This window comes from Dicentrarchus labrax, unplaced genomic scaffold (assembly GCF_905237075.1).
Source record: "Dicentrarchus labrax unplaced genomic scaffold, dlabrax2021, whole genome shotgun sequence".
Taxonomy (NCBI): domain Eukaryota; kingdom Metazoa; phylum Chordata; class Actinopteri; family Moronidae; genus Dicentrarchus; species Dicentrarchus labrax.
Genome location: NW_026136975.1, coordinates 10,107 through 26,387, shown reverse-complemented (window position 1 = coordinate 26,387; position 16,281 = coordinate 10,107). Strand labels below are relative to the sequence as shown.

The window sequence follows — 16,281 nt, the reverse complement described above, 5'->3', positions numbered from 1 at the left end:
GCGAGAGCTTCACCTGCAAATGGACCTTTTAAAGACGTTACACCATGTTCTGTTTGTCTGTGGGATTAGAGTCCATTCAAGACGTTTATTTATGTACTTACGATTTGATGACCAACTTAGTTCTGTATTAATTCATGCATTTAGTGACTTGAACTCTCCCAAAATCAGGTCCCACGAAATCAATTCATTAACAGGGTGTGCAGGACAAAAATTCAACATGTCCTCATGAATGAAGTTTAGATATTATCCTGCAGTGGACAAGTGATAACAACAACAACAACAATGATAATAACAATAGTAGAATCAAATGAATTCCATCTAGACGGAAAGCTTAAATATTATACAACAACAGTGGAAAAAATATCTGAACAACGTTCTGTGTACAGTGAAGAAGCAGCAGCCTCTGCTGTTTGCTAAGAGAAATGAAAAGGCTTACAGCACCTGGTATTCCCAGGCGGTCTCCCACCCAAGTACTAACCAGGCCCGACCCTGCTTAGCTTCCGAGATCGGACGAGATCGGGCGCGTTCAGGGTGGTATGGCCGTAAGCGAGAGCTTCACCTGCAAATGGACCTTTTAAAGACGTTGTTACACCATGTTCTGTTTGTCTGTGGAATAGGAGTCCATTCAAGACGTTTATTTATGTACTTACGATTTGATGACCAACTTAGTTCTGTATTAATTCATGCATTTACTGACTTGAGCTCTCCCAAAATCAGGTCCCACGAAATCAATTCATTAACAGGGTGTGCAGGACAAAAATTCAACATGTCCTCATGAATGAAGTTTAGATATTATCCTGCAGTGGACAAGTGATAACAACAACAACAACAACAACAATGATAATAACAATAGTAGAATCAAATGAATTCCATCTAGACGGAAAGCTTAAATATTATACAACAGTGGAAAAAATATCTGAACGTTCTGTGTACAGTGAAGAAGCAGCAGCCTCTGCTGTTTGCTAAGAGAAATGAAAAGGCTTACAGCACCTGGTATTCCCAGGCGGTCTCCCATCCAAGTATTAACCAGGCCCGACCCTGCTTAGCTTCCTAGATCAGACGAGATCGGGCGCGTTCAGGGTGGTATGGCCGTAAGCGAGAGCTTCACCTGCAAATGGACCTTTTAAAGACGCTGTTACACCATGTTCTGTTTGTCTGTGGGATTAGAGTCCATTCAAGACGTTTATTTATGTACTTACAATTTGATGACCAACTTAGTTCTGTATTAATTCATGCATTTACTGACTTGAACTCTCCCAAAATCAGGTCCCACGAAATCAATTCCTTAACAGGGTGTGCAGGACAAAAATTCAACATGTCCTCATGAATGAAGTTTAGATATTATCCTGCAGTGGACAAGTGATAACAACAACAACAACAAAAACAACAACAACAATGATAATGATAATAACAATAGTAGAATCAAATGAATTCCATCTAGACGGAAAGCTTAAATATTATACAACAACAGTGGAAAAAATATCTGAACAACGTTCTGTGTACAGTGAAGAAGCAGCAGCCTCTGCTGTTTGCTAAGAGAAATGAAAAGGCTTACAGCACCTGGTATTCCCAGGCGGTCTCCCATCCAAGTAGATCGGACGAGATCGGGCGCCTTTTTTTTTTTTTTTTATCTTTTATTATTGAAAATACAAATACACTTTAAACATTAACTCTTATATACAAATATACACAAATGAAACACTTAGACCTAGAGTGAACTAAAAATAAATTACATTAGAACAGATAAACTAATCAAAGAAACAAATCCAAAACCAAAATCAAATAAAATGAACAAAAAAGCTGAAAAAGTCAAACAAATAATATAAACAAATGAATTAGATTAAGAACCTAAAACACATAAATCAAACAAAGTAAATAAATCAACCAAATTGATTCAAATAAAAAAAACAAAATCTTTTAATTAAAATAAACATATAGAACAAAATAAAACAAACTAAATAACAATAAACAAGATATTACAAAGTGATACAATTTTCCTAATATTTTTTTTTTTTTTTTTTTTAAAAGCAAACTCCAATCGGCTCTCCTTGCCCTCCCCATGCTCTTTAAACAGTGAATGTCTTGAGTATAATGCACTCTTTGTCCATACGTCCTTCCTTCCATGCAACAGCCTTAGATGCGCTTTCAGAGAGTTTGTAAATAGTATTTGGCTGTTGCAGATTTTCTGTTCATGTAGTGCAGTTTCTCACATTCCATGCTGCTTTCCTTGCGAAAGCAAGGACCATGTTTATGAAGTTCTTATTGTAGGTATTGTGGTTTTGATTTAGTCCAAACAATCTAGCCCACTGCCATTGCTAGTACTGAAGTTACAGTGTGACTCTAAAAGCTGTCGAACTTTCTCCCACAGCCCGGTGTGTGCGCTGCAATAGAGAAAGAGGTGTTCAAGATTCTCCTCCCCCTCCCCACACACAGCATATCCTGCTATACACATTTTTTGCGATCTGATGCAGGACGATGCCTGTGAAGATCCTCCTGTGCCTAATATTAAAGTCTAAATGAAATGAATTGGCAGTTGCGAATGGGATATCTATGTTTTTCCAGATGATGTTGATTGATCGAGTGGGAAAAAATGTCTCCCAATGTTTGTGAAATTTTTGCTAACAGGATATTGTACCAGTCTCTAGTTTTGACGGATATTACATTTACAGGTGGGTTTTTAAGGCACAGGAGGAACCCCAAGGCATCGCCCTGCATCTTATCGCTATTGCTCCTGAGTAGGCTCAGCCACTCAGGCAGCAAACTTTCTTGAAACTTGTAGCCCAGTTTGGCCACATGCTTCCTTCTAAACAAAATCTTCTTTTTTTTCATTTCCATCCATACTTTTACAATATCAAAATCACCAGTGCTTCCAACCACCTGTCCCACTTTAGTGAGACCAGCCGCCGTCAGACACTTGCTCAACATACATCTTCCACCCCATAAAAAAAGTTGGGTTTGAGAGGAAAGGTAGCTGCAAAACATGCTCTTTTCTGCTGCACTCTGGCTTGAGGTGGGGCAGAATCTTACCCCATGCCTCTAATACCTCCTGGTAGAACCCCGGCAGACCACCATAGTCCTTTCTGGGAGAGGAGACACAGAAGTTGTACACACTCCTCTCACCGTACTCAGACAGGTGGCCTGCCAGCCAGTCCATCCAGGGGGACAGCCGGGTCGAATCCAAAAATCTGCTAATTAATTTTAGCCTCAGTGCATCTCTTTTGGCACTTATATCAATCAAGCCTAAGCCCCCCTCCCTTTTCTTAGCAAGTAACACTCTGTGAGCAATTGAATTTCCTTTATTCCTCCACGGAAAAGAGGAAATAGCACTATTTAGCGAATTTAGTGCCCAAATCGGCAACTCACAGTTTCCCAAAACGTGATTAATTTTGGACAGTATTAGAGCATTAGAAATTACTACCTTGTTAGTAACCTTGCTAATCTTGTTTTTCACCTTTTGTGCTGTTTCCTCCCATGTCCTATCCCTTGCTTTTTCTCTATTCTTTCGAAAAAAATATGCCAAGAATTTTTTTTCCGCTTTTAATCTCCCTAAAACCCCACTTATTTGTGACCATGCTCTGCTTCCCGCAGAACATGATTTCAGATTTTGTTTTATTCACTTTTGCCCCTGCCCCCTCTTCGTAAATCTTCACTGTTAGCGCGGATTTCCTATCTAATCAAACAATCAAGTACAATGTAATCAATACATTTAAGTTTGATTGCATTACTATCAAATGTAAGTATATTCTACTAATTAGAAGTAGAATATACTTACATTTGATAGCAATATAATGTGTGAATAATTTTAAGTTTAATGGGCTGGAATTCATAAGTTTTGGTCATGACCACGCCTCTTTATTTCCCGTCACAACAGAATTTGAATCTTGATGATTAGTGCTGCATTCATTTGTATTGGAAGTTTCGGCATTTCTGAGTTGGGAAGTAATTTTTCCGACTTTGTGGGAAATAATGTGGGAACAGCATGGATGCTACAAAACAGATGTGTTGTATTTTAATATTTTTCAGAGTGTTACAAAGACATTGATATCATACCAGTGGAGATTCACGTTCTCAAACGTGCTGAGACGGTTTAAAGCTTTATTTTGTCCCAGACTTGTTGCTGCATGAGTAATCTACATTCCCTAAAACCACAAAAATAGTGACTTATTATCAGGGTTTGTGCTATAGTCACTCTACATGGACAGCAATTAACTTTAATATTCTATTGCACGTTATATCTAAGCAAAATGTATAGGTTATATTAATTTGAAGTTCAAATTAATTTTTCCGATTATTCTGGCAGCACTTGAATGCAGCATTTCTGTTACATCTCCCGCATTTGTGTTCACCTGTTGCGCCCCGGTTGGCCTATCGAGTCGATGTGTGCTGCGACAGGACGACTGAATCTGGTGAGTGAGCGACCACACTGTGTTTTAATATTTGATTTTAAAGTTGGCACTGTGTGTTAGTTGGCTGTTTGAGTGGTGAAAAATGTTGTTTTAACCAGCTTACATTATATGCTAACATTCGCCACATTTTAGCTCCAGAGTAGAGAAAACAACAACATTTTAACCAGTTAAAGACATTTTCTCTACATAGTCCATAGATTTAGCTGCAGTGGCTGTTTGTGAGCAGTAAAAATGTTGTTTTAACCAGTAATATGGATATTTCCACTTGCTAGAGTTATTTTTTCTATAATTAATTTAACATGTTACTTTGACAGCCCTTAAAGTAATTAAAATCTGTGGGGAAGTCAATGAATGTATTTCATAACTATATGTGATTTAGTTATGTCCACTATCTTGCAGACCACGCAGCCAACAGACATAAGGTGCCTTTGTCTTCGGGGACTGCCAGTCATCTTCAGGGACGATCCTTTTGAATTCTTCAAAACCTTCCCTGTAAGTAACTACATTTGTTGTAAATGATGCAGGTGCATTGTTTTTTTTAGTGATTAAAGGTCCAGTGTGTAATATTTATGGTGATTTATTAACAGAAATGTAAATAATACATATAACTATGTTGTTAGTGCTATATAGTCACCCTATGAAACAAGTCGTTACATTTTTATTACTTCAGATTTCGTACTGTGTACATATACCTCGGGTCCCCCTACACGGAGGCTGACATCTTCCGCTGCACAGTAGCGATTCGCCGCTACTTTGCCGAGCGAAGAAGAAGGCAGATGTGACATAGGAGGCGGAGGAAGCCGTGTTTACTAGTTGCTAATGGCTAACTTTGTTGTGTTTTGTTAGTTTGAGAAGTTATATTTATTGTCCTTGTCTGTTTCTTTCTGTCAGGACGCAAGTGACAAGGACTTGTACAGTCAGATGCCAGTGGGAACCTTCTGCATTGACGAAAATCCTCAGTTCAACCCATCCACAGTAGGCATCGTGTTGGAGGGGGTTGTGATCATGGAGGAGCTGGCCAACCTACCACAGGCCTTCTGTGATCTTTTTGGACTGATTTACGCCTTGCACTTAGATTACCCTAAATGCATGAAAAACACCTTCCAGTTCATTCAGCAGGTAATTCTCAACCTGGGCAGAGGTGAGCTTGCACCAAAAATCCAAACACTAAAAAATCAACTCTCTGTCTAAAACAGTGTTTTAAAATATACCACTGTTCCAAATATCAGTGCTTGGTGTTGTTGCACGTCTAAAATACCATGTTTACTGTTTTGCACTGTTTGTGATATGTTTTTAAGTATTTCCACTGTCTTTGTGTCTTTCTGATGATGATCAGATGATGGTATTTGTACTGATCTAGCAGTTTGGTTCCATCCGTATTGCTAGGCATGTTTTATGGTTTTATTGTGGTTTTATTATTAGCAGGACTTAGGGTCCTTGTAGTGCTCCAGCAATCCTGTCATAGTGGGAGCATGGAAGACACTGGCATTGTGCACATCAAAGCTAAAGTTGTGGTTCCACTTTCCAATTTGTGCATGTAGAGAGCAGCAGAAGTTAACAGAGAAGAGGCTTCTTTGCCTTCTAAAATATGTTATACACCGCCAGGCTCAACCAAGAACAAATAATATGGTTTAAAAATGTTTCCTGTGCCCCAAGTTAAAATAAAACTTGAAAAGAATGTACTTTTGTGTTTTGCTTTTTATTTTCTTAATTTAGAATTTCTGGTTTAAAACAGTTTAATGAAATGTAATTTTGTTTTTTACAATTAAGATACTAGGTGGAGTAATTGGGTAAAGCAATTAACATTACAAGTGATTTCAAGTGAAATCAACTTGGAGGTTAGTGCATTGGGCTTTCAATTTTAAGTGGAACAAATGAGCAATGAAATAAATATTACAAATGATTTTAAGTTAAATCAACTTGGAGGTAAGTGCATTGAACTTAAAATTTTCATAAAACATTACTTAATTTTTTTAAGGCAACCGGTTTCCTAAAATTTTTTAAGTAAACTCAACTTATCTGGGTTTACAGTGTTGAGACACTCTAGGGCACAGTCGACGCTGTTGCTATCAGCCACCACAAAGTTTAAATCATCCGCATACTGCACTATTTTTACTGCTTGTCCGGCAGGTGTGTGGACACCTTTGACCCCAGCGTTTATTTTTATTTGGATGGCCAGAGGCTCCACGACAATACTATATAACAATGAAGACATCGGACACCCCTGCCTCACCGACCTCTCCAGTGGAATCTCCCCTGTAAGTGAGCCGTTACATTTTACCCTACTCGTGCCCTTTACATACAATAACTTAATCCACCCAATGATATTCTCCCCAAAACCAAACTTACGCAATGTGTCCCACAAAAAACCATGATCCACTCCGTCAAAGGCCTTCTCCATGTCTATGCCCACTAAGATGCCACCTTGTGAGTTCATTATTTCCACCATGTCTCTAACTGTCCCTATCGTGTCTGCAATGTCCCTGCCTGGTATACTGTATGCCTGTGAATTGCTAATGATTGACCCCACCACCTCCTTGATCCTATTTGCAATTATTTTTGAGAGTATTTTGTAGCCGGTATTTAATAAACTTATTGGTCTGTAATTCTCTATTTTGTTCCTTTCCCCCTTGTTCTTGTAAATTAGTGTGATAATGCCCTGTGAGGTCGGACTTTTTTACGGCCAACAATTCGTGATGCAAATGTATTACTCTTTTGAATGCATATTATTTTTTTATTATTTATTTACTTTATCTCTGTGACCCCAGCAACTAGCCGGAACTACTTTCTGCAACGCCAAAACCGGGCCAGAACTCCACTCACAGGACGCAGTGAGGGAAAAATCACTGCTGATGCCCGACACTGATTGTAAGGATGTATTACAACCTCTTGTCAAAAAATTCTAACTATCCCTTTAATGCCTCCACACCTACAATTCCTGACAATAAATGTAAGAAAATACTTAGTCTAAAAATGGTTCACCATCATTCGACGGACTGTTTCCTCCTTCAGTGCAGCTTCAGCCTCATCAAACTGCTCCTCATTGGCAAGTGGCAGAACAATGGGGAAGGGCGTTTCTCTCCATGATGCAGGACCTGCTCTAGGAATATTCATGGAGGATTTAGCGATTTCAGTCTTTATAAACTGAATGTCCCGTGACATTTGCTTCACCTCCATGAGTAGTTCCGTAAGCATCTTGGTGTTTTTGTTGGCAGCAATGTCTTAGAAGAAAAGCAATTCGTTTTACAATACATTTCAAGGATAGATTGTCCATTTTCAATCATTTAGAATGACACTAAGCAACTGATGAATCACTGATGTTTGCACCCCTAACTTGTAGTAACCATTAAGCACTTAAATGTTAAGCCTAACAAAGACAGTCATGTCACAAGGGACATGTTTCTCAGTTCAGATGGCATCAGTAAGGTTAAGAAGTTGATCAGAAAATGATACTTGCCTTGCAACATTTGGCTGGGCTCCCTTCCATGGAATCTTCCCCGTGGTGTATCTGGAGCTGAACCTTTAACAAACCGACAACATGGCATCACACATGGCATTGCACATTAGGTCATTGTGTATTGGGGGGTCATTGGGCATATAGCTATCTTTACCCGGGCCAGGGGATCTGAACTCAGCTGATGTGGAGCCATTTGCATAGCTGGGACTGATGTCTAAAAGAAATGACACACATCGTTAATTAAGTTGAACATGATTTGTGGAATTTTGCACAGACAACATTTCTACATTTAAGATGAGAAATACATACCATTCCTTGCTTGCTCTGATGGCACAATGTGGTAGGGGCTTGAGTTATACATTGGCATACCTAGAGACATACAGACAGAAATAACAAAATAAGGTAAATAAGCACTATCAAAGTTGTTATGAATGAGCACCATATAGCAACTAAGGATGCCGATTGATTGGCCATCGAATGGCATCATTCGAGATTGGTTGGCATGTCTGGTGTTAAAGAAATGTGATGAGAATTTGTTAGTTAACTCACCTTTATAGCCCTGGGGGTGGTGATTGATACAATTTATCAAGACTTTTTATATGTTTTAAAGTTTATATAGAGTGGCAGGAGCTAGAAGTTCAAATATTTCAGGCTTTTTTTATAGTCACAGTACTGTATCTCATGGCGCGATAGCAAAGGCACAGCAACTATTGAGTGATAGCTAATTAAATAATCACAAATGTATCAAAAGCCTCTTGACACAGGGACAATGGACATACCATTCCTTACTTGTCCAGTATGGTGCCCTCCTAAAATCGATTCAAATAAACCTAATTAGTCAAGGTAAAATAACTTATGATATCGTGCCAACGCAAACAGCTCTTTACAAGATAGGGAGACACTAAATAAACAGACTTTAGACACAATAAGAGTGGCTGAGGGCATCACATAGCCATATGTAGCCTATTTGTCTACTTACCATCATTACAGAGGTCTGTTGACTCTAGCTCTGCCAAGATGTTTCCACAAAAGCCTAAAATGAGAGAACACAAAACATAAACTATGATTGCTATAACTCAGACAAAGCACATTTAAAATCTGTCCACCCTGAGGTTACGTGAAGTGGTTCACTTACCATTATTAGGCTGGTCAAATGACTGAACATCCTCTGAGTAGTTTCCTCCAGAGGCTAAAAGAAGGGAACACAAGACAGGAATAGAGCTGTAACTTTACAACACATATCACATGACTGATATGTTTGCATGTATTGACAGAGGAACTAAAGGCTTGTAAATTAAAGCTTGCATGCCATTGTAATAAGCAATGACATACCACTGCTTGCATCTGGGGTTGGTAGAGAGGGGTACTGGTTGGATTCTGGCAGCACTGTATTAACAAATAAGTAGAATTATACATGGCAATACTTAAAGTAGTTGTAGTGTAGTGTCATAACTGACAGTGTCACCACTGTACCTGGAAAGTGAATAGCAGGTGGCTTGGCAAATTTCCTCTTAACACTGCTGGTTTCTGGCTCCCCATCTGACTCCATGTACAAAGGATTTGGCCTTGAAAATAAAAATTAAACATTCCCAGCAATTAAAATTTTAATTATAATTACATTAAATGAGCAAGCCTTGAGATGGACACTGTTCTCGGGTCAGGAGCCCATCGCCCGTTTCTGTGAAATAGGGCGGATTGACATACAAGTACACATAGACATGACACGGGACAGACATCCAATCCAACCCTCAAAGCTGAGTGCCAAGCAGGTTCGAGCCTTTGTTATGACTCGGCCGGAGATTGAACCCTGACCTCATAATCTCAGGTTTGACACTCACCACATGGCAGCGGCGTCTAGGTGTAGGCTAATTTACGAAGCACATTTGGTTGAGGAATTCAACTGTACCTTGTTCTTCTTTTCCGACGTACATCTGCTTCCTCCTCTGATTCCAAATCAGTGGTCAGACATCCAGTAGTGACATACATTTCTTCATGTTGCTTGGCCTTTTCAAATGAGTCTGTAAAAGAACAGGCAGAAAATACAGTATGCCATTTTTAAGAAGTATGATAAACAATGTAATATAAACAGGGTTTTGCAAATGGCAATCAGATTTTAATTCAAATACATATCTGTTTAGTTACCATCTGCCAAATGAGGAAATAACTACCAATATATCTTATATACTCTACCCCAATACCCCCACAATTAATGGTTCTCCTTAGATACCAGAAAGGAGAACAAAATGGCATCAAGGTTGCCACTTCAATTAACCTGATTGACTAGTCCTATTTGTGACAGATATAAAAGTAATGCCATTCATTCTGTCACAAATGAGATTGACAAGCTTAGATATGGAATAATTTACATCAGACAATAGTGCTGCAGTGACTACTTACCACAAGTAATTAAGAGCCGAACTTTCTCATACGTGGTCCATCCTTTACGGGGCATCATGTTTTCTTTAAGGGCCTTTGAATAATTCATGTTTTTTGGGGGCCCGGACAATGTACTTTCCTTTGGATTGAACCAGCTGGAAAGAACTGTTGCAGTTCCGCCATTTGGAAATAGTACAATAGCCCAAAGCATCACCTCACTTTCCATTCTGTGTACAATAAATTCAATTAGAATAGAATATAAATGATAAAAAAATAAAATTAAAAATACTCATGAATCATTAGATGTCATAAACCTGCTATGCTACTGCATATGAGCTATTGGAATAGCTATGAGGCTATTTCCCTCTGACTCTGGATACAGAACACATTTACGTTTAATACAGTTTACAGTTTACTAACGCAGATACCATCACACAACTCTCTAACCTTATATGTACCTATGCATGAGGACTCACAGGGATAAGTGTAATATGATTCTTGGTGTCTGAACTTTCTGTATATCACATAGACCTCATCTTTTTCTTGGACTATATTCTGCACTACTGCAATGACCCCAGCAACTAGCCGGAACTACTTTCTGCAACGCCAAAACCGGGCCAGAACTCCACTCACAGGACGCAGTGAGGGAAAAATCACTGCTGATGCCCGACACTGATTGTAAGGATGTAATACAACCTCTTGTCAAAAAATTCTAACTATCCCTTTAATGCCTCCACACCTACAATTCCTGACAATAAATGTAAGAAAATACTTAGTCTAAAAATGGTTCACCATCATTCGACGGACTGTTTCCTCCTTCAGTGCAGCTTCAGCCTCATCAAACTGCTCCTCATTGGCGAGTGGCAGAACAATGGGGAAAGGCGTTTCTCTCTGTGATGCAGGACCTGCTCCAGGAATATTCATGGAGGATTTAGCGATTTCAGTCTTTATAAACTGAATGTCCCGTGACATTTGCTTCACCTCCATGAGTAGTTCCGTAAGCATCTTGGTGTTTTTGTTGGCAGCAATGTCTTAGAAGAAAAGCAATTCGTTTTACAATACGTTTTACAATACATTGCAATTGTATCTCCCACCTCAATACAATTCTCCCCCTGCTTTGTAGACAAGGTAAAGCGACTACTGGAGACCTTTGTGTACTGTAGAGCAACACTGAAATGTCGAGGAAGTGGACCATCAGTATGGATGTTCTGTAAGACTGGTTCATCTGTTGCTAATGGAAGCTCAACATGTGGCATTTCTGACAACCTTTTGACAACCTGTTGTAGAGGTTTGTGTGGCTTGCGTAAAAGATGCTTTATTTGGATAAAGATAATTCTCAAAAGGGAATCCTGAAACATTATCTAAAGGTCCAAATTGTTTGTATTCATCAACTAAATGTATAAGCTGCTGAACAGTGAACACAATCTCATCCGTACCATACAGCTGTCCAAAGTGTTCGACAAAGGAAATCATCGATCTATGTGCAAATTCAACCATTTGACAATGAAGTCCAGGTGACAAAAACAAATACATGGCCACTGAAAATAACATAAAATTGTCATAAAGCTCACTAGGAAGGCAATCCTTCAGAACTACAGGACCCCAGTATAACATAAAGGATCGGAGCTCAGTAGCTTTCCAACAATCAAGCTCATTCAAACCTCTTGGCTTGCGATTGAATTCAACAGGGGTGTGGGAATGTAACACCAGCAGTTTGCTTGATATACTGTTAACAGTTTGTGAAGGAAGCCTAGTGGCTAGATTGCCCTTTGACCACATATTCAACAGTTTTCTCATCAACCCAAGACAACAGAGATGCATATAATCTATTGGGAATGAAGAAACCATCTTTACAATCCCTGTTAAAGGACTGAGTGTCTGTTTCAAGTGATGTTCCTCATCAATCATATCACAATAACTCGAGCCAGTCCTGAGCCTGACATTTGTTTCAGGATACGTCATTTTGTTCCTACACACACCCTCTTGACCACACTTGTCGCATCCTGAATACCCATTATGTGACTTAACATTCTTAACATAGGCTCTGGCGGGAGCATCACACACAAATGAGGAAACCTCTACATTCAATGGCTTACCCTTATGAAAAATGCCGTTAGCCAGTACATTTTTAAGGTCACTAACAAATTGCTGCAGATACTCAACAACGCACTTTGGCTTGCTTAAACCACAAAATATACCGACAATAAATGGGGACTTAGTGTAATCACATTTTAGGATTGCAAGTATAGGCCAGAATTGAAGTCTTGAACTCTTAAAGAGGGGGAGATCATCTATGTTGAACTGTAAAGTAAGAGTTGTGAGGTTCACTGGTAAACTCAGACATTTCAATCGTGAAAGTATTCCTTGCACCAATCCAAAATGAAAGTACTCGCCACCTTGCATTTGAGTGGTTGCAACATGAGATTGTGTTCCAAGCAGAGTTCTTCCATCTTTAGGAAGCCTAGGGTGAAATAGCTTTAAGATGGACAGCAGAGCAGACAAAGCAACCAGACTGATGGAGTAGGATGTTGCCCAATATCTTAGGCTCCTTATAAGCAGATCCTGACTAGGTTGATGCTCCTCACTGTCAGAGTGAGAATCTGGTTCAGCTCCATCACTTCCAGCTACACTACCATCTATATGCTCATTTTCCATTTGTACATAATCTGATTCAACTTCATCATTGCCATCTACACTACCATCTATATGCTCATTTTCCATGTGTACAAGGGAAGCTGGCGGTGTATCTAGTTAGCAAACATGAGAGATTGTGAAGGGTGGTTCCCTATTCACACAGGGGTATAAATTTGTACTTTCATTATGCAGAGTTTCCTCGTATTCCTTAAGGATATCTTTCTCTATGTCCCTTACAGTTCTGATGACTCTACGTCTTTTGGCCCAATAAGAAGTCATTTTAGCTAGAGAGTGAGGTGGTGCTGCTATATTATATTACTTGCGTATTTCTTGCAGTGAATCCTCTGAAGTCCTCTTGTAAGTTACAACCCTGAAAAAAGAGGGAAACAAAGAAAAATAAAAAACAATGCATAAACTAACAATAAAAATATATATCAGCCAAATTATTTTATTATTCAGGCTCTTACAAAACATTTTAAAATATCTTAACAAGAAAGAGAAAAAGACAGAAAAATAATTTCCCCAGTTGCAATGTTCAGCTATACTATAGCTACACTACAGGTAGCCCTGTTGAGGGACTTTTCAGTAAAGGCATTTTGTTTTCACCGTTTCCCCAGGCTAAATTCCCCTACAACATGCCACACTGTAGTAAAAGTCTCCGTACCATTATCCGCTCTAACGTTACTCCGGAACTACTAACGTTACATGCAAAGCCAATTGATCCTGTCTACATACACTAGCTAGCGATTAGCTCCATGCTAACGCTAGTTTTCTTAGTTCACCATTATAAATAAACGAACAGCTTTGCGGTGGTGCTGGTTACAACATTGCTTATGTAACTATTAAAAACGCTAATATACTGTAGCGACCCGGAATAATGAGCTACGAATAATGATAATAAAACAGGCAGATATTTAACATTAACTCTCAATGTCTCTCCCAACTCTCACTCACCGGTGCCCCACAACAACGAACAATGCACCAATCACAGGCGGTATCTCACACACCCCGTTGCCATAGCAATCGTCCTAACCTAACCTCCTGACCTATGTAACGTTAACTATTAAAACCGTCAATAACACAGATGAATAAAATGTGTTTTAATCGCGGAGCTCGCTAGCGAAATGGCAGACATAACGTTAGCTAGCATGCTAGCTAATATTATTATATTGTATGCATTGTTAATACAAGCAAAAAAAAGATGATACACAGACTCCAGACTAAATTAGCACGGCAATAATTCACAAAGTTAACACTTAACTAAGTCAAACGATGACAGTCATATGATGGTATCTGAATGGATAATATATTACATTAGGACTTACCAGTTAAATATTACCAGCTAGCATGCTAGCGAATGATAATGCTATCAAGCTACAACCTCTGGACTTCAGTTTACACGGCGGCACGGCAATAATACACCAAGTTAACATTTAGTCATACGATGACAGTCAGGTGAATATAATATTTTATATATATATATATATATATATATATATATATATATAAAATATTATTATTATGTATGGGATAGTAAATTATATTCCATAAGGATTTACCAGTTTGTCTCACACACTGAAGGATGAACTGCCGTTCTCTGCCGACTTGCCCACAAGTGCCAAAATTCGCGCCACAGAAGTCCCGTGAGCCCCCCTGTCCCCCTCCTCCCCGCACCCCATCAGCATTGAAACAATGTCGATTCATTATAGGGCATTTCAACATTGAAAAATCATCATCTATACAACATTGATTCAACAACAGTTTTTCAAACGTTGAAACGGTAACTATAATTAAACATTGAATCAACATAGATTTTTCAACCTCAACCAAAAATAACAAATCTGACCAAAATCCAACATTGAATTAATGTCTTTTGCTATCAAGTCACACTCCCTGGCGTAATGCCCCTGAGCTCCACACTTATGACAATTAAACTCTGGACAGTCTCTTAGGATGTGGCCGGGTTGAATGCATAATTTACACACTCTGATTTGTTTGTCATGAATGACCCTGAAATATTCTGCCCCGTTATGAGTGGTGAATTTGGTGGAATATGGAAGAGACTGAACCTGCTTGTTAAATCTTACTTTGAGGAAGCGTGTCCCATCTGCAATATTGGTCCCCGGCCACATCCTGCGTCTGATGTTCGAGACGGCTGAAACTCCCCAGATCCTGAGTTTTTCCAGAACTTCCTCATCCGAGATGTAGGCCGGGAGGTTCAGGAACGAGACCACCATCTCATTATCACAGAGCTCCTTCGCCATCACTGCCACATCCCCGACTTTCAGCCCCTCCATCAGCCTCTCCTTCCCTCCAGCGCTCGCCATCGTGAGTTCAAACGTCCTCTCTCCAATCACTCTGCACGCCAGCAATCCTCCACATAGCCCGACCACCGCTTGCATCAGCTCGGCTGTTGTTACCTGGCCGGTCCCCTGCAGCTGTACACACGCCGTTAACTCCTTAGCGTATCTTTTCTCCGCCATTTTAGGAGTTTCTCTTACTTTATCTTTTTCACTTTCTTTTCCGTTCAAGTTTTGAACTAGTCCGTTGTTCAGAGCCATAGTCGAGCAGTCCGCGTCAGTACCGTTTGTGTCCTTTGTCAGTCCGTAGTTCCTTTCTCCAAATCCTTCAATCCTCGCAGTTTTCGTTGCCATGATGTCCGTCCGATATATTTCTAATTTTATTTAAATAATCAATTGAAAAAAAAAACAAAAAAAAAACGAACTGCTTCCCCAGACAGTGAGAACACTGCTGGGGAACACAATAAACAAAAAGTGCACAAAAAACCTCACAAACAGTGTTGAATTGGAAAATAAAAACCTAGACAAACAAAAGCACACACGCTGCAGGTGCTGCCACTCTGACTCACTCACTCGTTTGCTCGCTCAATCTCTCTCTCTCTCGCTTCTGCTCAAACTCACTCTCTGCAACTACTGGTTCAGGGTGGTATGGCCGTAAGCGAGAGCTTCACCTGCAAATGGACCTTTTAAAGACGTTGTTACACCATGTTCTGTTTGTCTGTGGGATTAGAGTCCATTCAAGACGTTTATTTATGTACTTACGATTTGATGACCAACTTAGTTCTGTATTAATTCATGCATTTACTGACTTGAACTCTCCCAAAATCAGGTCCCACGAAATCAATTCCTTAACAGGGTGTGCAGGAGAAAAATTCAACATGTCCTCATGAATGAAGTTTAGATATTATCCTGCAGTGGACAAGTGATAACAACAACAACAACAACAACAACAACAATGATAATGATAATAACAATAGTATAATCAAATGAATTCCATCTAGACGGAAAGCTTAAATATTATACAACAACAGTGGAAAAAATATCTGAACAACGTTCTGTGTACAGTGAAGAAGCAGCAGCCTCTGCTGTTTGCTAAGAGAAATGAAAA

At 39.4% G+C, this 16,281-nt stretch overlaps 1 protein-coding gene and 2 non-coding genes across 3 annotated transcripts; all 3 read right to left on the bottom strand.

Annotated features, from left to right (window-relative positions):
• Window positions 1-429: 429 nt before the first annotated feature.
• LOC127360923 (5S ribosomal RNA) lies at window positions 430-548 on the bottom strand. The gene has a single exon (XR_007883967.1). It is a non-coding gene; the product is annotated as a 5S ribosomal RNA (ribosomal RNA).
• A 430-nt stretch (window positions 549-978) lies between these two features.
• On the bottom strand, window positions 979-1,097 carry LOC127360924 (5S ribosomal RNA). Its single transcript, XR_007883968.1, has one exon. It is a non-coding gene; the product is annotated as a 5S ribosomal RNA (ribosomal RNA).
• Window positions 1,098-2,008: 911 nt separating this feature from the next.
• On the bottom strand, window positions 2,009-10,337 carry LOC127360921 (uncharacterized). Its single transcript, XM_051395310.1, has 11 exons — window positions 10,261-10,337; window positions 9,770-9,881; window positions 9,337-9,428; window positions 9,196-9,249; window positions 8,999-9,052; window positions 8,843-8,896; window positions 8,173-8,232; window positions 8,018-8,077; window positions 7,864-7,926; window positions 7,389-7,627; window positions 2,009-2,381 (listed from the first exon to the last, which is right to left on the bottom strand). The coding sequence occupies exons 1-11, from the start codon at window positions 10,316-10,318 to the stop codon at window positions 2,328-2,330; spliced, it is 900 nt and encodes a 299-aa protein (XP_051251270.1). The 5' UTR covers window positions 10,319-10,337; the 3' UTR covers window positions 2,009-2,327.
• Between the last annotated feature and the right edge of the window lie 5,944 nt (window positions 10,338-16,281).